Genomic DNA, 22,578 nt, shown 5'->3' with positions numbered 1-22,578 from the left:
TCATGTGCAGTAAATCGTTCCTTAAAATAAGAGCAGCTCTTTTCAAAATATCTTCTTCTTTCAATGTCGAAAATATCGTGTCTGTTATATCCATACCATCTGCACAAATAACGATTTTTTTTTACGCATCGTTATTATATCAATTCTTCTATGAAATTTTTTTTAAATCTTTTCTTCCAGGTGCTGCTCACAAAATGATTCCTCGTTACCTTCCGAATTCCCATCAGTTATTTGGTCCAACATTTCTTTGAACATGCTGCATAGCAAGGAAAAAAAAATAATGTTTCCGTCTTTGATAATTTGATTCTCTATGTATGCGCTCATCAGGTCCTCGAAGGCTTTTTTATAATTCAATCTTGCAATGTGCCAGGAAGTTTCTTCGGTTTTATCAGCTGATTTCATTCGATTCTGATATGCCACTCTGCACATAACATGATATAATACTTTATCAGATACTGTATTTTCGATTTTTTGTAGCATGTCCAACTCATTATTTTTCTGAGCGAATTCCTTTATATCGCAAAGTGAAGATCTTTCACAATAAAGAAGTTGTAATTCCTTCCCTTTGTGTTTTTTTCGTTGTTTATCACAAAAAATACACACATTCAAAAGCTGTTCGGGGAGTATTAAAGCTTCTCGGGGAGTATTACTTTGATCCAGGGTTGGGTAGTGTCTAGTTAAAAAGATAAGAGTTAAGTTAAAAAGTCAAAAAGTTAAATATTTTTAACTTAACTTAGTTACATTTTAGACTCTTAACTTTTAACTTAATTTAGTTACATTTTATCGGTAACTATTAACTTTTAATTTAACTTTTGCTTCCTCGTAGAGGAAGCTTTGTTTTTTCCATAAACTTCGTATATGGACCTTTGATCGTATATAAAGCTAGGTCTAATCAACCAAATTTTAAAGTATTATATATAAAATAGAGGTAGAAAAGACCGAAGAAAAAATGTTTTAGTTTTCGATGCCAATGTGTTCCTTATGTTCAAAAACGTTGGAAAATCGTAATTATAAAAAATGTCCGTATGTATGTATGTGTGTGTATGTGTGTGCCAAATTTACCGAAATTTCTATAACTCAAGAACTGATTAACCAAATTTTAAAGAATTATATATGAAATAGGGGTAGAAAAAACTGAAGAATATAATAGAATTAATAAAAATTGCTAATAATAAAGGAGTTAACAATTTCTGTTTTAAAAAACAGCCAAATTTACCGAATTTTCTATAACTCAAGAACTGATTAACCAAATTTTAAAGGATTATATATGAAATAGGGGTAGAAAAAATATAAGGGGTAGAAAAATATAATAGAATTAATAAAAATTGCTAATAATAAAGGGATTACCGATTTCTGTTTTAAAAAATTTATGTGATTGCTCTAATTTTCGCAAATTTTAAGATATCGAGCTTAATTTTTTTTTATAGATAGAGTATCATTAAAATAAAGTTGTTTTGAATTTGACGAGGATCGATGAAAGAGTTACCGATTTCTGCTCAAAAAGTTATAACTTATACATGTAACTTTTTAAGCAAAAATTGGTAACTCCACCGATCCTCGCCAAATTCAATACCTTCCTTAAATTATATTCCATCCATCAAATAACTTTCAGATTTTTTAGGCAGAAATCGTTACACATTTTTTAAGTAGAAATCGGTAACCCTCTCACCGATCCTCGCCAATGACAAGGATCGGTGAAGGGGTTACCGATTTTTGCCTAAAAAGTGTATAAGTTATACATGTAATCTTATACAGGGTGGGAGAAAAGTATGGAAACCCTGAAAAATCTCGAAAACTATAAGTTTTACAGAAAAATGTTTCAGACAAAAGTTGTTTGGTTTCGAGGGGGCCATAAGATGGTACCATTGGTTTGACCTTGGATGGTCGTTTAAAGCTCACGTAAACGACACCTTTAATTTCTTAAATGGAAACCCCTATTTTTCAATGCATATTCTTGTAGCTAATCTCGAGAGCTTTTCAAAACACTATAATAAAGTATTTTTTCATTAAGAACTTTTGGAATTATGAGGCTTGAAAGTTCTAGTATTTTGACATAAAATACAAAATATCTTGTAAAACATTAAGTTTTCGGTAATGTTACCTTAATACTTTTATGCACAGAATAATGAGACGAATCAATTGGTATGAAAAAAAGACATATTTGCTTTTAAGAAAAAGTATGCAGATGCGTGTTGCAAATTACATATTTTTTCTTACAGGAACTGTGCCTTTTTTTCATACCAATTGATTCGTCTCATTATTCTGTGCATAAAAGTATTAAGGTAACATTACCGAAAACTTAATGTTTTACAAGATATTTTGTATTTTATGTCAAAATACTAGAACTTTCAAGCCTCATAATTTCAAAAGTTCTTAATGAAAAAATACTTTATTATAGTGTTTTGAAAAGCTCTCGAGATTAGCTACAAGAATATGCATTGAAAAATAGGGGTTTCCATTTAAGAAATTAAAGGTGTCGTTTACGTGAGCTTTAAACGACCATCCAAGGTCAAACCAATAATACCATCTTATGGCCCCCTCGAAACCAAACAACTTTTGTCTGAAACATTTTTCTGTAAAACTTATAGTTTTCGAGATTTTTCAGGGTTTCCATACTTTTCTCCCACCCCGTATAGAGTATCATTAAAGGAAGGTTGTTCTGAAATTGTAAGTTAACTTACCCAACCCTGCTTTGATCTGAATCTAATTGTGAGGTTAGATTCTCGACAGGATCACGATATTTTTTCATAAGGGCCAAAAAGTTTTTTCGACATTTCGAATGATAACCATCAGTTTCATTTGGAATAGCAGGAAGAATCACATCTCGATATTTTAGCCCATGTGTAATTCTTGACTTCAAAACAATTCGACACTTCAACAATGTTTCTTCAGAAAAGAAGACAATTGGACCACCACCATTATCTTCACAAATAACGCAACGTTGCGCCAGCAAAGCCATTTTTTTATTTTCACACACTATTTATTGTTTATCAATCTTTTCATAATAGTTAAAATACATGTTTTTAAAAACTCATGGACGCTAAAAACAATTGAGGCCATCGTCAGACCCCTCCGCCGCGCGCCGGCTTTGTGCATTTTCAATAATTTTTTTAGAGATGTTACCACCAAAATTTTCATCTGGCTTTTTTTTGGTGGCATGTGTTAGCACTATACTTGTTACTAAAAAAAACCCAGCTTTTATAGTATGACTTGAAAATAATTATTTTTAATTATTTATAATTAAGCCTGGCGACTAATTCCCCCGAGCAATCGAACTGGCAATTTATTTGCATGTTCCTGAGTGACCAATTATCAATATCCGATAAAAATTAAGACTTATACTATGACTTGAAAATCCGTTTTTTTCTCACCTGCGTACTTCTAAACCCCCTAGGTACGGCCAGCCAGATGTTCGGATTATCGAAGGAGAGTCGTCCACGCAGGTTAAAACGGAAAATCGTAGTTTACAAAATTACTTGGCCAAAAGTGTCGTCAGCTCTTAGACTAGACGGATGTCCCGACACGTAGCTCTTCATAGGACGTGATAATTGTAGGTCATAAATTATAGCAGCCTATCATCGGCGCTCGATTCTATAACATTTGCATAAGAAACTCTTCAATACAAAATTTATTTGGAACGCAGACTTAGAAAAAATGGTCTTTAGCACCATAATTATAACCTAAATAAATAAATATCCGGCTGCAATCTTGAAAGAACCTCTTTCTGCATTCAACTAAAAATCTATTGTTTAAGTTGTGACCGAACTTGTGGTCTAAGATTATAATAAACTCACTTTGAGTTGAAATAACGGTCGCCACTACGTTTATCGTACGAACGTAGAACGTATGAGAGCCAACGATGTAATCGAAGACTGCGTAACTTCCTTCCTTCTTGTCTATTACCAAGATGTGAAATGTCCGCTGCTCAGCTTCGTGCGTCGTGAAAGACAATGTCATCGGCCAAGGTCACGCACTAACACTCGGTTCACGAACGATTTCGTCAAGGATTAGGATGAGGATTATTCAAATAATTATTTTGTATCTCGTTTTGAGTTAACAAAAACAAGAATATATATTTGCTTATAGCACACGAATACAATTATTGCGTAAGCGATTGAAGAATCAAACTGGTCACGGGCGTTACCCGGGTACAATCTCGAACCTCGTAATTAATATCGTTAATATCGTGTTAAATTATTCGTAGAACGAACGCTGCGTCAAGACTTTATAACAGTAATCGCGTTTCACGAAACTTATCTTTCCATAAACGTATTTACGATCTCGAATAAACGATATAATATTATTGCGCAATCTAGAATAATCTAAGACCGCACTCGACAAGACGTCCGCACTCTCCAAAGGTTCGTCGAGGAAAGACCACGATCTCCCCTCGAAGCATCCCTACCTCTGCTTCAAGCATGCGCGACCGGCGCCTGGGCCTGAACGAACACGCCTCGCACATCTGGCATTTTGTATCTCTTTCTATCATATAGTTGTCTCTCTCACTCTTACTCAACGGAAACTTTCTCTTTCGATGTAAACAACTCTATCCTGATCAAAACAAGCTAACAGGAAAATTCCTGAATTCGAATATAATATATTATGAAAACTATTGCATCTAAAATGTAGAATATTTAATTAAATTGAGAATTGCAACTATATGATCCATTTTCCATCGTTTATGCAATATACTTACATATCTAATAAAAATGAAGGATAAAAGTATTCCCGTGATTAATGATCCATTCTATCTATCTACATTAATCACGCACCCTAATTAACCCTTAAATGCCACACCTCTCAAGAATCTCGTAAATGACACATGGGGTCTAAAAGACCCCAGCATGAAAAATGTCTCCTTACTTATTGATTTTTTGATATTTAGTTATGAAAATTATTTTCAATGTTGTTCAAGGCTTAGAAAAGAGAATAAAATGCTTATATTGTTAAAATTTCAATTTCAACATAGTATAAAAAATTAAGATCGCCAACTGTTAAAATGTTGGCTCCAAAATCAAAAAAATAAAAAATAATAAATAAATAAATATGAGCTCCATATTTGGCGGGAACATTTGAAAATATATCATTCTAAAGGGTCTGGGGTCCGCTGGACCCCGGGTGGCATTTAAGGGTTAAGCCTCCTTCTAATTATCTCAATTACGCAAATGCAAATACGTTATTCTAATAAAATTTTATCATTCACAATAATTTCATTTACTTCCCTGCTCATTACATCATTTATAACGTATTGCAATCCTTTCCTAGATTTCGATCTATCTCCTTTACTAATCTTTCTTTTTATTTTCAGGTACGCTAATTCAACGCTGGATCATCACAGGAATCATCAGGTAAGTATAAAATTAATCTCTGATAATAATTATCACGCATATAAATCAGGTAAGTATAAATAACGTATAATTTCCTTTTTTAGGAATCCAGGTGAAACATCTATCAAATATCTCAACTGCTCGTAAAACAATGCCAAATAACTTCATTAGTTATCTTATTACCAAATATATTAATTATATTAATTCCGCACTCACGGTACGAAATTCGACAAACTGACCTACGACAATAAATTTCTTCAAACATGAACATATTGCATTTTTCACTTTAGAATATCAAATGTCATGCTAAACTATTGCACTTTATGCTATTTTGCTCATATAATTATCGAAATCTAACTCTTTGACAATTTAAGCCTAAATCTTTAATAACACAGGCACACAAAAAAAAAGTGTCTTGGCCGAGACACTACACTAGTGTATTCCCATGTACTTTTTCCCGCTGAATCCGAATCCGAAGTCAGAATTGTCAGATTGGCTAAAATTTATGAGATAATCACAAAAAAATGCTCAAAAACACGAATTAAAGGGAAAAAAATTGTTTTTTTTGTGGTTATCTCATAAATTTTAGCCAATCTGACAGTTCTGACTTCGGATTCGGATTCAGCGGGAAAAAGTACATGGGAATACACTAGTGTAGTGTCTCGGCCAAGACACTTTTTTTGTGTGCCTGTGTAATTGTCCGATTTCTTTCAAACAAAGTTTGTTGGCTTTATTTTGTGTTAAGAAACACGAATTTATCGTTTAATATCGAAAAAACATGAAAATACAAAAGTGGGTCTGTTAGAAATACGGAAAGTTATCGGTAACACTGTGTGGGCACTACTTTAATACTATTCGCTCTGGTACGAGGAGATATCAAAAGATTGCGTATATATTTTAATAAACTTTTATTCTTAAAACTACGCCTCGTGTATATCGAAGTGAAGACAAAAGAGAACTGTGTTGAACTGTATAGAATGAATATAAAACAAAGAAAAGACTTGTGTGTCGACACTAGCGTTACAGAGATTTTTAAAGTTTCGGGGTTGGCTACATTGTCTGGTTCCTACAGTGCTCCCCCCTAAGTTCCTTCGCGATAATTTGCGAAGGTAACTGATTTAGTTCTGGAGTAAGTACGTAAGGGTACAGCTGGCTGGGATGTCCCTTGCTCCGGTTCTTCGTCAAGTTGTTGGGGTAGCACCTCGATAAAAGCTGGTTTTAGCCTTTCGATTGAGATGTTATTATTCTCGCCGTTGATTTTCAGGGTGAAGACCTTTTCCGTAAAACGTTCCACAACTTCATAAGGTCCATCGTACGGGGATTCCAATGGTTTTTTGACAGCGTCCCTTCTGACAATGACAAATACATGAGTACAAGTAAATAGTGTGTTATGAATAAATACTCTGCGTTTCTCGTGGTGTGCCGCAGGACTGGCACGAACTTTTCGCATGTGTTCACGGAACTTCTCGATGAATATTTGAGGATCAGCCGGGATATCTTCGTTAGAGAAGAATTCTCCTGGTATGCGTAACGTGGTACCATATGTTAACTCCGCTGCCGTTGCTTTAACGTCCTCCTTATAACTTGAACGTAAGCCTAGCAGGACCGTGGGAAGTATTTCTGTCCACCTTGAGTTTTCATGGCATTTAATTGCAGTTTTTAACGAACGGTGCCAGCGTTCGATCATGCCGTTAGAGGATGGGTGATAAGCGGTTGTGCGAATGCGTTTACATCCTAAAAGATTGGTTAAAGCTTGAAAAAGTGCAGATTCGAATTGCGTACCTCTATCGGTTGTTATGGTAGCAGGTACTCCGAATCTTGCGATCCAGTTCGAATAGAAGACGGTTGCGACTGTGTCTGCAGTGATGTCAGCGACGGGAACTGCTTCTGGCCAGCGCGTGAAACGGTCGATCATTGTGACACAATAACGGTATCCCTGCGATTGCGGTAATGGGCCGACTATATCCAGATGGACATGGTTGAAACGTGCGTCGGGCATTGGAATTTTCTCCGGTTGAGTGTGAACGTGTCTGCTTATTTTATTTCGTTGGCACGTTATACAAGCACGCGACCAAGCTGTGATATCTTTTCCCATGCTGGGCCAGACAAAAGTCCGTTGTATCAATCTTCTAGTGACGCGTCCGCTTGGATGAGACAGCGTATGAGTAGCGTTAAATATTTGTCTTCGAAGACTTGCGGGTACGTAAGGTCGTCTTTCGAAATATCACAATACAATGTTGTATCAGTGCCGGTTAGACATAGTTTGCGTAACTTGAGTGATGAATCTGATTTAAGAAGCTGTTGGAGTTCTTCATCCGAAGTCTGCTCTCGCGCGAGTTCGTCAGTTGATACAATCCTTGGTAAGTCGATGGTGCTCAAGCGCGATAAAGCATCAGCCACAATGTTGTCCGAACCACTTACGTGAACAATCTTCGTTGAGATTTGGCCGATGAAATCGATTTGGCGAAGCTGCCTTGGGGATGCTTTCTCCGCCTTTTGGTTGAAAACGTATATTAGTGGTTTGTGGTCTGTCACTATAGTTACTTCACGTCCTTCCACGAAATAGCGAAAGAATTTTAGACTCTTGTAAATCGCTAAAAGCTCACGATCGTAAGTGCTGTATTTACTTTCTGCGGTGCTCAGCTTACGGGAGAAGAATGCGAGTGGTTCGAGTTTGTTGTTGTGGAGTTGTTCTAACGATGCTCCTATGGCTGAATCTGAAGCGTCTGTATGGAGTACCAATGGCGCGTTCTCGACGGGATGTGCGAGTAACGTCGCGTCGACTAAATGCTGTTTGCATAGTGCGAATGCTTGCTCCGATTCTGGGGTCCATACAACTGGGCGTTTATCTCGACGTTTAGAACCTGCGAGGTAAGAGTTGAGTATTGCTTGTGCTTGGGCAGCTCCTTTAACGAAATGTCGGTAGAAATTTATTATGCCCAAAAATCTTCGTAGTTCGCTTATATCCTTTGGTTTTGGATAATTGCGGATAACTTCCACTCGTTGCGGTAGAGGTTTGGATCCTTCGGCATTGATTAGGTATCCTAGATATTGTACTTCTTCTTTCCCGAATACACACTTGCTGACATTAATCGAGAGGCCGTATTCTCGAAGGCGTTCAAAAATTATACGGAGATGCTTCCTGTGTTCTGCTGCGTTTCTGGACGCTATAATGATGTCGTCAATGTAACAGAATACAAAATCTAATCCACGGAAGATTTCGTCCATAAATCGTTGGAACGACTGTGCGGCGTTGCACAAGCCAAATGTCATTACGTTGAACTCGTACAATCCAAATGGAGTGATGACCGCTGTTTTTGGCCGGTCTTCTGACGCGACGGGTATTTGATAATAAGCGCGTATCAGATCCAACGTTGAAAATATAGTGCATCCGCGAAGACGGTGATTAAAATCTTGGAGATGAGCAATAGGATATCGATCCGGCTCGGTAACTCTGTTTACACCACGGTAGTCTCCGCAATAACACCATTCGCCCGTTTTTTTCCGAACCAGGTGTAACGGACTAGCCCACGGGCTGCTAGACGGCTGACAGATTCCTTCGGCAATCATTTGAGCAAATTCGGCACGCGCGGCTCTCAGCTTTTCAGGCGACAACCAACGTGCACGTGCGGCGACTGGTGGACCACGTGTCGTAATGAAGTGTTGTACTTTATGTTTGGGCTTCTTGTGTTGACAAGGTCTCGTTATATCAATGAACTCCTTCAACAAATCGCTATATTCGTCGTTCTGTAGTATTGTGGAAACGGAAGGTGTCGTGACGTTAATTATTTGTCCATTCGTTCCTAATTTTGTTATTCCGTTAATCAATCGGCGATTATGCAAGTCGACTAAGAGGTTAAACTGCGCCAAGAAATCAGCTCTTATAATGGCATGAGTGACTTTAGCAACTGTGAAACGCCACTGGAACTTGCGTCGTAACCCTAAATCAACGTTGACGAATTTTTGACCAAACGTCGGAATCGGCGAACCATTTGCCGCGAAGAGTGTTAATTCGGTTGGAGTTCGATTGGATGTCATCGATTGCGGTATTATGCTAATGTCTGCGCCAGTGTCGATTAGATATCGCATACGGGATTTGCGATCAGTTAATATGAGGCGTCGTTGCTCTGGAGAGGCTCCCACGTGCGCCTCCGAACGAGGAAGCGCAGTTAGTTTTCCTGAGTTGCTTGTTGCGTACTCGCTACAGCCTTTTGCCAAGTACAGGGTGGTCGGCACCTGTAAGCTTCTTTACCAAACTTAGCATGATAATAATAATAATCGGTATTTTGCTTAACATTACGCTTACGACTAACAGATCGATCTCTAGGACCACGACCGCGACTTTTCGATCGTCCCTTTCGAGTTTTTACAGTTAACGCTTCTACCTGTTTTTTAAGTTCCGCGATTTGCTGTTCCAAAGTGGAAACAGGCTGAGAGGTACTTGTCGAATGTATAGCTACCGCACTAATTACGGGTTTCATAACCTCCATCGCTTTGTCCGCCTGCATTGCTAGCGTTGTGAGGTCTTCCACTCCGCCGACAGCTAGTACAGCCCTGATAGATTCGGGTAACTGCTCAAGGAATAGGGTGCGCAAAATAGAATCTCCGCATGCCCTGCCTGCTAAGTTGCGTAGTCGTTGTAAAAAATTGGAGGGTTTTTCCTCGCCCATTTCGTGCCCTCGTAAAAGTCGTCGCAATTTGGATTCACTGGTCTCACCGAACGACGTCAAAATGCGATCCTTCAGTGCCTGATATTTTTGCGTGGGCGGTGGATTCTCTAAAATATCGGAAACAAACGGCAGTACTTCTTGGTCTAAATTGAATACCACGTACCTGAATTTCGTGTCATCTGCTGAGACACGCGAGAGCTGAAACGCTGCTTCAGCTTGTGCGAACCATAGGTTAGGGTTAGCCTTCCAGAAAGGAGGAAGTCTCATCAAGCGAGCCGTATGGACTTCAGGTTCGCGCGGGAGGCCAAGATTTAAGCCATCCTGCCCGCTCTCGGTCTCGGATCCTCGTTGGTTTCCCATATCGCTGGGGGTATCCGTGTTACGCGCGGGGTCGTTATCCCCGGGGATCCCGCTGTGTTGCGAAGACGGTGTTCGTGGCATCATGTTTACTCTCGACCTTTGTTAAGCCACCGGACGAGTCGATCCTTCTGGGCGCGCGATCGTGCACGTAGCCGGACGGTTAATGCCGTTCCTATTTCTCAACGCCGTACGTGGTGATCACGTCGGGGTCACCAATTTTACTGTGGGCACTACTTTAATACTATTCGCTCTGGTACGAGGAGATATCAAAAGATTGCGTATATATCTTAATAAACTTTTATTCTTAAAACTACGCCTCGTGTATATCGAAGTGAAGACAAAAGAGAACTGTGTTGAACTGTATAGAATGAATATAAAACAAAGAAAAGACTTGTGTGTCGACACTAGCGTTACAGAGATTTTTAAAGTTTCGGGGTTGGCTACATTGTCTGGTTCCTACAATTGAGAGATAGCTACAGCCATCTATTGCATTAATAATCTACTCTTGCGGTTCCATGAATAAATGCTAGATGGCGCAGTGCGTTACCGCCTAGTAACTGTTTGCAAGCGTATGCGCCAGTAACGCTGCGCATCGAGTTCAGATCACGCTAGCATCACGTGACAAGAGAGTGAGTGGAAGGGATGAGCAAGCTAAGACGTGCAGCGAGACGATCCCGGCCATTCTCGTACGTTCTGTCGGAAGTTACACAGTTCGAGTCACGTATTGTGCATTTTGCCATAATAATACTTTGATCAATATCGCTGCCGATCTTAGTTGAAAAACGATCGTCTCATTTCGACATTTCTTGTTATTTTCAGTGTTTTACGCTTAAGCTCGTGGTGTATGCTCATATCGTAAAAAGGATCGTGTTGTATTAATTACTCGTGCGATTCGATTATTGTATTGTATTATATTACGTCGCTTCAAGTTTACACATGTGTTCCGCGACACGCGGGCAGTATTCCAATCACGAGGGATCACAGAACAATTCTAAAGAAGAGAAAGACGTTCTATATCCGGTTTCAACAGAAGCCATAGATGACGATAAGCATCCATAAGGACTTGACGATCGAGAGCGGCCATTAACGACTTCGTTCCTCTCAAGTAACGAGAAGGAATCGCCGCTATTATTCATACCAATCAAACCGCATACTGCGAATGAGTTTCACACTTTCTATGGATGGTTTCCCGCACATTGCGGATTAATTCTAACAAGTTTTGTGGATGTCAAAGTTCTGCATACTGCAGATTCCACTATCAGGTAAATACTTGATTTCTTTCTTTCAACTGGCCAGTTCTTTCGTCGGATATCTTTCTGACGGAAGTGAGATAACCCAGGTGCGCACATACTAATTCAAAGGTTCGGTTACAGGAAATAAACCTATTCTCTTATGTTTGTCCTCGAAGAAGGACTTTTATTATTCATTTCTTCATTACGAAAGAGAAATAGATTCCTATATCAGGACGAAGATTCAGTGAAAGTAACGCTAGTATTTCGGATTGATAGTATTAAGTTCATTAGATTAATCGTAATTGCATATTCGCATTGGATTCGCTAAGCTTTTCTTGCGTTAAAGACTCAAACTGCGTTCAATTTATAATAGTAGCTTGTAAATACTGTATATAACGAACTTTACATTAATTCATTACATCCATATCGTCTAATATAACTCGTCTTTTATACGATCTTTACGTGTGTGTGAAGCTAGCGTCTCATTTTGCGGAAACTCACAAATTATTGAGAGTTCTGACATCCTTTTCAATAGTTCTAGAGTTCCTGATAGTTTAAACAAATAGTTCTGGCCATTAAAGCCAAAAAACGCGTCAGTACAAACTGAGACGCTAGGTTCACGCAGCGTCTCACTTTGTCCTACACAAGTTCCACTACTGTATCTCATCAGATTTTGCGAGATCTATAGTTCTATAACAGTTCTATAAAGAGTTCTGGGTGACCCCTCATTTTATCTCACAAGGGAACCTCGCGAACTGGAAAATTCTGATTTTAATGAAACTTTCCACACATGTAGGGAGAGTAAAAAGATGAATTTAGATATTTTTTGTAGCTGCCCAAAAACTGTTTTAAGGGGTGAAACCACTGCTCATATGTAGAGCGGTTTTTTGCTTTTCTCGATATATCTCGAAAAATATTTGAGATATCAAAAAATGTTTCTTATAAAAGTTTTACAGTAAAATCTCCTCTATTTGACAACATTAATAATATTTTTTGAAAATAATTTTTTAAACAAAATTTTTATTAAAAATTAAAAAAAAATTTTTTTTTGAAATTTTATTAATGTGGTTGAATAAAGATGTTTTTACTATAAAACTTTTATTTGAAACATTTTTTGATATCTCAAATATTTTTCGAGATATATCGAGAGTAGGTGAGCTAGGCCGGTTCTACCCCAGGGGATCCGAGGGGGGGTGAGGGGCGGGGGGTATACCGCGGGAGGGGGGAAGTACCGCGGGGAGGGGGAGGGGGGAACCGCGTTTTCGGGCGCCGCGGGGAGGGGGAGGGGGGGAACCGCGTTTTCGGGCGCCGCGGGGAAGGGGAGGGAGGGGAACCGCGTTTTCTGGCGCCGCGGGGAGGGGAGGGGGGGACCGCGTTTTCGGGCACCGCGGGGGAGGGGGAGGGGGTACCGCGTTTCCGGCGCCGCGGGGGTGGGGTCCGCGGGGTGAGGGGACCCGCGTTCGCGTTTTCGGGCGCCGCGGGAGAGGGGTCCGCGGGGTGAGGGGACCCGCGTTCGCGTTTTCGCCGCGCCGCGGGGTGAGGGGCGACCGCGTTCGCGTTTTCGCCGCGCCGCGGGGAGGGGCGACCGCGTTTTCGCCGCGCCGGTACGTGGAATTAAATAAATTTATATTATACATAGAAAATTTGCTTACCACCGCTGGATTTGAATCAGAAACCCCCGGCTCGTGAGTCAGTCACATCCCGCACTGTGTGACACAATATTGATGAATACGTTTTGTATTGTCTATATATGTTACAGTTATTGTTAGCAGTAGAGTCTCTTAGCAGTATAGGCCATAGTCTCTTAATTTTAGACAATAATATATACACTTAAAATAGTTAAAAAAAATACTATTTCAAAGCAGTTAAAATTTACACAAAAACACACATAGGACACAGATTACATGGTGAAATTAAATATAATGGGTCTCCACATGACGAACAGAAGAGACCGTCCATTAGTATATAAGGCCTGGTGTCATGTTTACGATAAACGTACAGCATTGAGAATAATCCACTGATTCTCACAATGCATGACGCACAAAACTTCACCTGTCCTGGAGTGAAATAACAGTATGTGCAGCACATCTTTGTCAGAGGATTTAACGCATTAATTTCAGCTTGATTTAACACTCTGAAAATTTCATCCGGAATATCCTCATCAGCCATTTCACTATCATAACATGAATCGTCTGACAATATAGCATCATCATCAACTTCCATTCCTTCCTCTTCATTCACTTCTATTTCTTCAGGCACTTCCATTTCTTCATCGTTTGCTTCAACTTCCATTCTTTCTTCTCCTTCAAACTGCAATTCTTCGAAATCCATTTTATATACACTCTGTTCCACTCACGCGCTAAAATATAAACTTTGGAAAATATCCGAAGTTTCTTTTCCAATCAAATTCGCTGTTGAGAAACTCCCGGTTCGATCGAAGATCGGCGATTCCCAATTCGCGACGGATCAAATATCGCGCTACGTCGACGTTCCACAAGTTCAATCTGCTACAATTTCTCATGCGCGGTTCGCTGATTTTCACGATCCTGAATTTAGAATTGAGCACCGGTTTGCACAATTTTATGTACTCGTCGCTCATATCGCGTCATGTGCTGTACTCGCGACTTTCGGTCCACGACTACTGAGTATACCCTCAAATTCATCCTTCTATATCCCACTATTGTCACATCGTTTGTTTAACATATCTAATTTCACAATGATCTCAGCATCCGTACGGATGCGCCTTGCGAAAAATCTACGATGTACAGTTTTGCACGTGTGCGATGAAGTCACCGCGAGACACGTATGTTCATGAAAACGATATCGCGCCATTAACTTTCAATGGTTTATCTGTATAACTGCTATTGAACCGCTATCAAACTTCTTTAAAACAGCTATAAAACAACAACTAAAAACAGCTATCAAACAATTAAAAACATCTTTAGAAACAACTAAAAACAACTAAAAACAACTATCAAACAGCTATCAAACAACTAAAAACAACTAAAACAGCTTTAAAAACAGCTATCAAACAACTAAAAACAACTAAAAACAACTAAAACAGCTTTAAAAAACATCTATCAAACAACTATCAAACAACTAAAAACATCTTTAGAAACAACTAAAAACAACTAAAAACAACTAAAAACAACTATCAAACAGCTATCAAACAACTAAAAACAACTAAAACAGCTTTAAAAACAGCTTTTGAACAGCTAAAACAGCTTTTGAATAGCTTTTAAACAACTAAAACATCTATATTATATTACAAACTATGTGGGAAAAGGAAATAAAACATTTTATATATACATATATAGTTTATTTAAAAAAAATCATAATTTTTTCTGGTGTTGCGACCACCAGTTACATATTTTTAATACATTTTGTAATGCGCAATTCTTAACATGTTTTTCACATCTTATAGTATTAGTAACATCTAGATTATTTAAAGATTCGATATCTTCGTAATCGGCATCCAAAGTCTCAATGTTTAGATTTTTTCTAGCTTTATTCTCAAGTAGATCCACCAGCCATTCTCGTTTCTGGCATCCCTTGACGTACACAAGAGTCGACGTCTCGTCGCCCTCTCCAAGCACGGCCGATGTAATTAAATGTTTCGCCATGCTGTATGGCACGTTTCCATCCTCCCATCGTAGTCCATGGTGATTTGCAATCAACCAAGAAGCGCATGATTTGTCGGATTTCGTGAGGAGACTCCATGGCATGGGACATGTAAAAATGTAATGCGCCAAAACGGTCCCGTTTCTCAGAACCGCCACCTCCTTTACGACAAATTTCATCCCGACGGTGAAGCCTTGCAGATCGACAAACGTTGGTACGATCATGACGAAACGACGGAGCAATCTGTATCTTATCGCGGTACATCAGTGTATCTTATATCGCAATACCCGCTGATATTGCAATTTACATGATTTTGCGCACTACGTTCGACAATGGACAGTATTCGATTACGCGATCATGCAAGATGTGGAGGTAGGATATCGGGTGAAGGTGCGTCGATTCCCACAATAACGAATCTTTTTCAATTATCTAAAATCTCGCTCTATTTATTCATGCTCTATGTACAATATAATTCTCTGATGTGTACGAATACGTGGACGTGTGTGATTGCGTAGGTTATAACTGTGTAGTGTATAATGTGGTATGTTGCGTATTGTTCGTCCCGAACAGTCTAGTTTGAAGATAGATTCCGTCTGTGTTGCCACAGAATTCCCAGGTTCGCTTGGGTTAGGAAGATGCTGGATATGAGAGTCTCCACCTTGGAGATCAGGAAAGGATCCTCCTGACTTATCCTCAGGATCAGGAATCGGAGTCGGAATCGGACTTGGAGAAGGCAGCGCCTTGGTCTCGGTGTCGTCCGGTGAGCTGGGTCGTAAACGACCCAGGAAACCTTTCTGCGGCAGGGTGTCTGTCGACTCTTACCGCAGCAAGTTAACGCCCTGCAAAGCAGGTATAAACGAAGGCCCCAGAAGGAGCGCGCTTCGTATCAAACGGAGGCCCTGAAGAGCACACTCCGAATGTCAGGGGCCCTGGTAGTGAGCACACCCTGTCAGGGGCCCTGGTAGTGAAAGAGAGTTATGTCAGGGGCCCTGGTAGTGAGCACGCCCTGACTGGCTATCTCAAGGAAAGCTGGAGAAGCCCCGCTGAGCTGCCCTTTATATAGCAGTCGATGGGGAACTTTTCTTACGAGTAAATCCGCCGGCGATGCGCCGCGTAGCGGGCGCGCGTCGAACTGTCCGGCCGATCGATATCGTGCCGTCCCCCGCGCCGCGCGCCTCCCGTCATACTGCCGGCGTCGCGTGCGCGCTGTCGCGCGGTCGTGGCGGACAGCTGACCGCCACATAACCCCCTTGGTTGTTTTAGAGTTCCTGGAAACGGACTGGTGGACGTGATATTCGTCCGCTTCTCGTCCGTTGCTGCTGCTGCGGCTCTTCGGGAGTTTGTGTGGTTTCTGTTGACGGCTGAGCTGGTTCCAGTTCTTCTCGCTCCAGAATGTAGGCGGGCTTCAATCTATCGATTGATACGTTGACAGGTCGTTCATTGACGCAGATTTTGAAGGTCTTCTCTCCTCTGTTTAGAACTTTGAATGGTCCATCGTATGGTGGCTGCAAAGCTCCCGTTGGCGCGTCGTGACGAAGAAATACTTGTTGCGTTGTAGTCAAGTCTTTATACGTAAACGTAGCTTTCTGTCCGTGTCTTTTTAGTTTTGGCTGCAGGTTTCTCATAATTTTATTTAGTCGTGCTGCGAAACCTTCCGTGTCGACAATCTTTGCGCAGGTCTCTTCGAGGAATTGTCCGGGTAATCGGATTGATTCTCCGAAGACCATTTCAGCCGGTGTCGCTTGCAGGTCCTCCTTCCATGCTGCTCTAATGCCCATCAGGATCACTGGTAGAATTTCTGCCCATTCTTCCGTCTGGTGACTTTTAATGGCTGTTTTCAACTGCCGGTGGAATCTTTCGATCATGCCGTTCGCTTGTGGATGATATGCTGTGGTGCGAAGGTGTGCTGAACCCGTTAACTTTGTAAGTGTTTTGAACAGCTCGGATTCAAACTGCCGTCCCTGGTCCGTCGTAACTCGTGCTGGTGTGCCATATCTGGCTATCCAATTGTTGAAAAACTGTCTTGCCACAGTTTCTGCGGTGATGTCGTCGACGGGTATTGCTTCTGGCCACCTTGTAAAACGATCAATGATGGTTAAGCAGTATTTGTAGCCCTGGGATGTCGGCATGGGTCCCACTATGTCCATGTGAACATGTTGAAAACGTTTGGTAGGTCCTAGGAAGTTTCCTGTTGGCGAGACCGTGTGCTTGTATACCTTGGCTCTCTGACACTGAAGGCATGCTTGAGCCCATTTTCGACAGTCGTTTTGTATGTTTGGCCATATATATTTTTGTTTGACCAATCTCGTTGTAGCCTTTATCCCTGAATGTGATAAGCCATGCAGGCTCTGAAAAGCCTGCCGTCTATATGGCTCTGTCACGTAGGGGCGTGCGACTGGTGTCGAAGTGTCACAATACAATTTTGTCGTTGTGCCAGGTATCTGTATTTTTGTTAATTTCAGTGATGACTTGATGCTGCCATCTAATAACTGCTTTAATTCCGGGTCTTCTTGCTGCGATTTTGCCAATCCTTCGAAGTCCGGTGCTTTCTCAATTGCTTCAACGCGGGATAGCGTGTCTGCAACTACGTTGTCTTTTCCAGCCACGTGTTGAATGTCCGTTGAGAATTGCCCAACGAAGTCCAGATGCCTTGCTTGCCGAGGAGAGCTGCGCAACAGATCTTGTTGAAAAGCGTATATCAAGGGCTTATGGTCCGTGAAGATGGTAAATTTCCGTCCTTCTAGTAGATGCCGGAAATATTTTACTGCCGTATAGATGGCTAAAAGCTCTCTGTCATACGGGCTGTATTTTCGCTGCGCTGGATTAAGCTTCTTGCTCATAAATGCTAATGGCTGCCATCCGTTGTCTGTTTCTTGCTGAACCACTGCCCCGAGTGCTGTGTCTGAAGCATCTGTAGTCAACGTGAGCTTGGCTTCAGTTATGGGATGTGCTAAGAGCGTAGCTTTCGAGAGGCTATCTTTGCATCTCTGAAAAGCTTGCTCGAGCTGCTGAGTCCACTCGATTGGAGTTTTTCCTTTTGCTTTAGGACCTCGTAAGACATCATGTAACGTGGCTTGGTCTTTTGCAGCTTCCGGTATGAACCTCCGGTAAAAGTTCAAGGTTCCCAGGAATTGTCTAAGCTGCTTGATATTTTCTGGCTTCTTGAAGTCGCGTATAGCTTGGACTTTTTCAGGCAATGGGCGAGTGCCTTCTGCTGATACGAGGTATCCGAGAAACTTCACCTGTGAAGCTCCCAAAACGCATTTGGCCGGATTTAGTTGGACGCCATACGCTTCAAGACGACGAAATACTTCTTCTAAATGTTTTAGATGCTCTTCTTCCGTTGCGGAGGCGATTATGATATCGTCTATGTATGCGTAGCAGTAGTCCAAGCCACGCAAGACCTCGTTTATAAATCTCTGGAAGGTCTGTGCTGCGTTCCGTAATCCGAAAGGCATATATAAGTACTCGAATAGCCCGAATGGCGTGATAATGGCTGTTTTGGGGATGTCGTCTGGGTGAACCGGGATTTGATTGTAAGCTCTGACTAAATCCAAAGTTGAAAAAAATTTCTTTCCGCTCAGGGAATGGCTGAAATCTTCTATGTGAGATATTGGATATCGGTCAGGCTCAGTCCGAGAGTTCACCTTTCTATAATCCCCGCAGGATCTCCAGGAGTTTCCTTTCTTAGGAGCCATGTGTAGCGGTGAGGTCCAAGGGCTTTTAGACGGTCGAATAATTCCTTCTTCAAGAAGTAGATCAAACTCTGCTTTGGCTGCTTTTAATTTGTCGGGTGCCAACCTTCGTGGTCGACATGCTTCCGGAGGTCCTGGTGTGGTCTTGATGTAATGCATCGTTGAGTGAGGCTGCTTTTGCCGGTGCGTTCCCGTAGTCCTTGTGATACCGGGAAATCGAGCCAGCGATTGATGAAAGGGGGTGTCTCCCATGACAGCTTTAACTGACGGTAACGTGTCTCTATTTGCCGTCCCGTTTGCTTTGAGTCCTGTTTTCGCATCAACCAGCTGTCCCTCTTTTACGTCCGGGAGCAGATGGAAATGAGCCAGGAAGTCGGATCCAATTATTGGCGTAGTTACGTCTGCGACGACGAATCTCCACGGAAATGCACGGCGTAGACCGAGATCAGGCTGTATTGTGAGATCTCCGTATGTTTTAATGTTGGATCCATTAGCCGCGAATAGCTCTCTCGTGTCAGCCCAGCGTCGTGTTCGTACCAACGAGCGAGGGTATACGCTGACATCGGAGCCGGTATCGATGAGATATCGAATCTTCGTGCTGCGGTCAGTGACAAATAAGCGGCATGGGTTCGGGCAAAGGCCGTTTGCCGCTGACAACGACTGCCCGGTTAGTTTTCCAGTGCCTTCTTGAAGTTGCACGGCTGTGTGCATTTTCGAGCCTTTTCCTTGAACCGACGGTGGAAGTAGCAAATATCTGCTTCCTTTTCTTCTTTCTGGCCTTTTCTGGAACGACTCCTGGGACGATCGCGCTTGTTGCTTCTGTTATTAGAACGAGACAGTCGGCTCTCTAATTTTTCGAACTTTTTATTTAGTTCAGCGATTTGATTTTCTATTGATGAGCTTGTTGCCGACTGCATACTGGCGACTGTCACAGCTCTGCATGTAACTTCATGAATTCGGTCTGCCTGCTCGGCTACGTCTTCTAAGTTGTCAGCGTTCCGTGTGGCCAAAATAGCCTGTAATTGGGATGGCAATCTGCCTATCCATAATGTACGCAGGAGCTGCTCCGGAATGGCCGTGCTGGCCAAGGCCTGTAGATGCCGTAAGAATTGAGAAGGTCTTCGATCGCCCATCTCTTCGAGCTCTAAGAGCTGGCGGATTTGTTGTTCCTGAGAGATTGATAGGCGTTGTATTAATGCCTTCTTGATACTTTCATATTTATTTTCTTCAGGAGGCCTCGTTATCAGATCCTTAATTTCTCTGGCCTGCTTAGTCTCTATGTGTGACAAGACGTAAGCATATTTAGTACTGTCTTGCGTTATGCTTCCCAGTGTAAATTGACTTTCGAGTTGTGCGAACCATAATTCAGGCTCGTCCGTTCAGAAAGGAGGTACTTTTAAAGCCACTCTGTTGATCTGCGATCGTTCTTCTGAGTTTCCTCCTTGTGTGTCCGTCATTGTTAATTTGTTTATGTATATTTTTATTAGAGCGAGATAGAGCGAGCGTCGGAGTCACCAATTTGTGGAGGTAGGATATCGGGTGAAGGTGCGTCGATTCCCACAATAACGAATCTTTTTCAATTATCTAAAATCTCGCTCTATTTATTCATGCTCTATGTACAATATAATTCTCTGATGTGTACGAATACGTGGACGTGTGTGATTGCGTAGGTTATAACTGTGTAGTATTCTCTGATGTGTACGAATACGTGGACGTGTGTGATTGCGTAGGTTATAACTGTGTAGTGTATAATGTGGTATGTTGCGTATTGTTCGTCCCGAACAGTCTAGTTTGAAGATAGATTCCGTCTGTGTTGCCACAGAATTCCCAGGTTCGCTTGGGTTAGGAAGATGCTGGATATGAGAGTCTCCACCTTGGAGATCAGGAAAGGATCCTCCTGACTTATCCTCAGGATCAGGAATCGGAGTCGGAATCGGACTTGGAGAAGGCAGCGCCTTGGTCTCGGTGTCGTCCGGTGAGCTGGGTCGTAAACGACCCAGGAAACCTTTCTGCGGCAGGGTGTCTGTCGACTCTTACCGCAGCAAGTTAACGCCCTGCAAAGCAGGTATAAACGAAGGCCCCAGAAGGAGCGCGCTTCGTATCAAACGGAGGCCCTGAAGAGCACACTCCGAATGTCAGGGGCCCTGGTAGTGAGCACACCCTGTCAGGGGCCCTGGTAGTGAAAGAGAGTTATGTCAGGGGCCCTGGTAGTGAGCACGCCCTGACTGGCTATCTCAAGGAAAGCTGGAGAAGCCCCGCTGAGCTGCCCTTTATATAGCAGTCGATGGGGAACTTTTCTTACGAGTAAATCCGCCGGCGATGCGCCGCGTAGCGGGCGCGCGTCGAACTGTCCGGCCGATCGATATCGTGCCGTCCCCCGCGCCGCGCGCCTCCCGTCATACTGCCGGCGTCGCGTGCGCGCTGTCGCGCGGTCGTGGCGGACAGCTGACCGCCACACAAGATGAGACAATAGGCGGTAGTATTTGCCGGTACATTCTCTTTGCAGTCAAATTCTATTCGCACATCCACGGTGGCGCTCTTGACAGATTCGTTTTGTCGCGAGCAATTGATGACAACAAAAGGTCCTTCCATCAGGAATGTATACAAGCTGCAAAGCGTATCACTGGAATCGTATCCGTAATAAGCTTTACGAAAACGCGCATACATATCGAAAAGGACGGCGTATCGATTTTTGCCAAAATCCAGATTCAAGTCGTCGTACGGATAAAATTCAGAGTTTAGATAAAGTTTCATGTTGGTCAAGTTACAGTCATCGAATACGCTAACATTTTGAGACATGATATTCTTGCGCCCGGTCTGCAGCGCAAAGATAACGTATCGCGGCTTCTCCAGCTGAGTCGCCGTTTTGACGGCCCACGAATGCTTGGTCGTGCTCTGCAACATGGGGTACTCGTACAGATCCCACGAACGGAAACTAACACTAAGATATCGCCCGCTTTCCAAGGCCCGTAGCATGGATAGCTTATTGATCTCGTTTAATGTGACGTGAGGCATTCGCCACTGTACTTTAAACAATTCAATTTCCGGCTCCGTCGCCGGATTTCCCACAATGCAATTGTTGTCGCTGCGCGCTCGTATCAAAATTAATTCGTGACGAGCGTTAACAACCACGCGTTTGTAATCCTCGCAAAAGCCCAGCAACCTCTTGAGCGGTACGCAAAAGTTGAAGTATCCTTCCGGTATGCTCGATGAAACGTCCCATCCAGCATTCCGCATGAGTTGAGAATCATTATACGATAGCGATACATAGTTCTTGATGGTACTGGTTATTCCAACGTTTCTGTTGCGATCAATCTCCACACCGTTGAGCTCGTATCGAATCTCATCGAACATGAACGCTGCACAATTATTCGCAAGCGTTGCCTGAGACTCGTCATTCCTTTTCTTTATCGTCAATCTTCCTTCAACGTAGAGAAAGCTCTCGCACGGCAACGTGTATAAATCCTGTTGTTGTATGGGTATTCTTATCTCATCGTTATGTCCAAACGTTGTGTTGGCGTACGGATTGTACGTGTGTGTCTCAATCTTGACGACGCTGTCGTCAAAGATCGGTTCACCTCCAATGTTTAAGATATTAGCCATTTCGTACGACGAAACCCAATGATTTCAGAAATTCAACGTTCAACGCCGTGAGTTTCTTCTTTGGCGATCG

The 22,578-nt window shown here is 42.1% G+C and overlaps 1 protein-coding gene across 1 annotated transcript; it reads right to left on the bottom strand.

Annotated features, from left to right (window-relative positions):
- Positions 1-9,496: 9,496 nt before the first annotated feature.
- On the bottom strand, positions 9,497-10,441 carry LOC139780806 (uncharacterized). Its single transcript, XM_071719519.1, has one exon. It carries the CDS (start codon positions 10,439-10,441, stop codon positions 9,497-9,499), a length of 945 nt encoding a protein of 314 aa, XP_071575620.1.
- Between the last annotated feature and the right edge of the window lie 12,137 nt (positions 10,442-22,578).

The sequence above is a fragment of the Temnothorax nylanderi genome, unplaced genomic scaffold (assembly GCF_030848795.1).
Source record: "Temnothorax nylanderi isolate EJ_2023f unplaced genomic scaffold, tnyl_v1.0 TNYL_tig0299_pilon, whole genome shotgun sequence".
Lineage (NCBI taxonomy): Eukaryota > Metazoa > Arthropoda > Insecta > Hymenoptera > Formicidae > Temnothorax > Temnothorax nylanderi.
The sequence above is the reverse complement of the archived record's forward strand: the minus strand, read 5'-3'. Positions and strand labels throughout refer to the sequence as shown.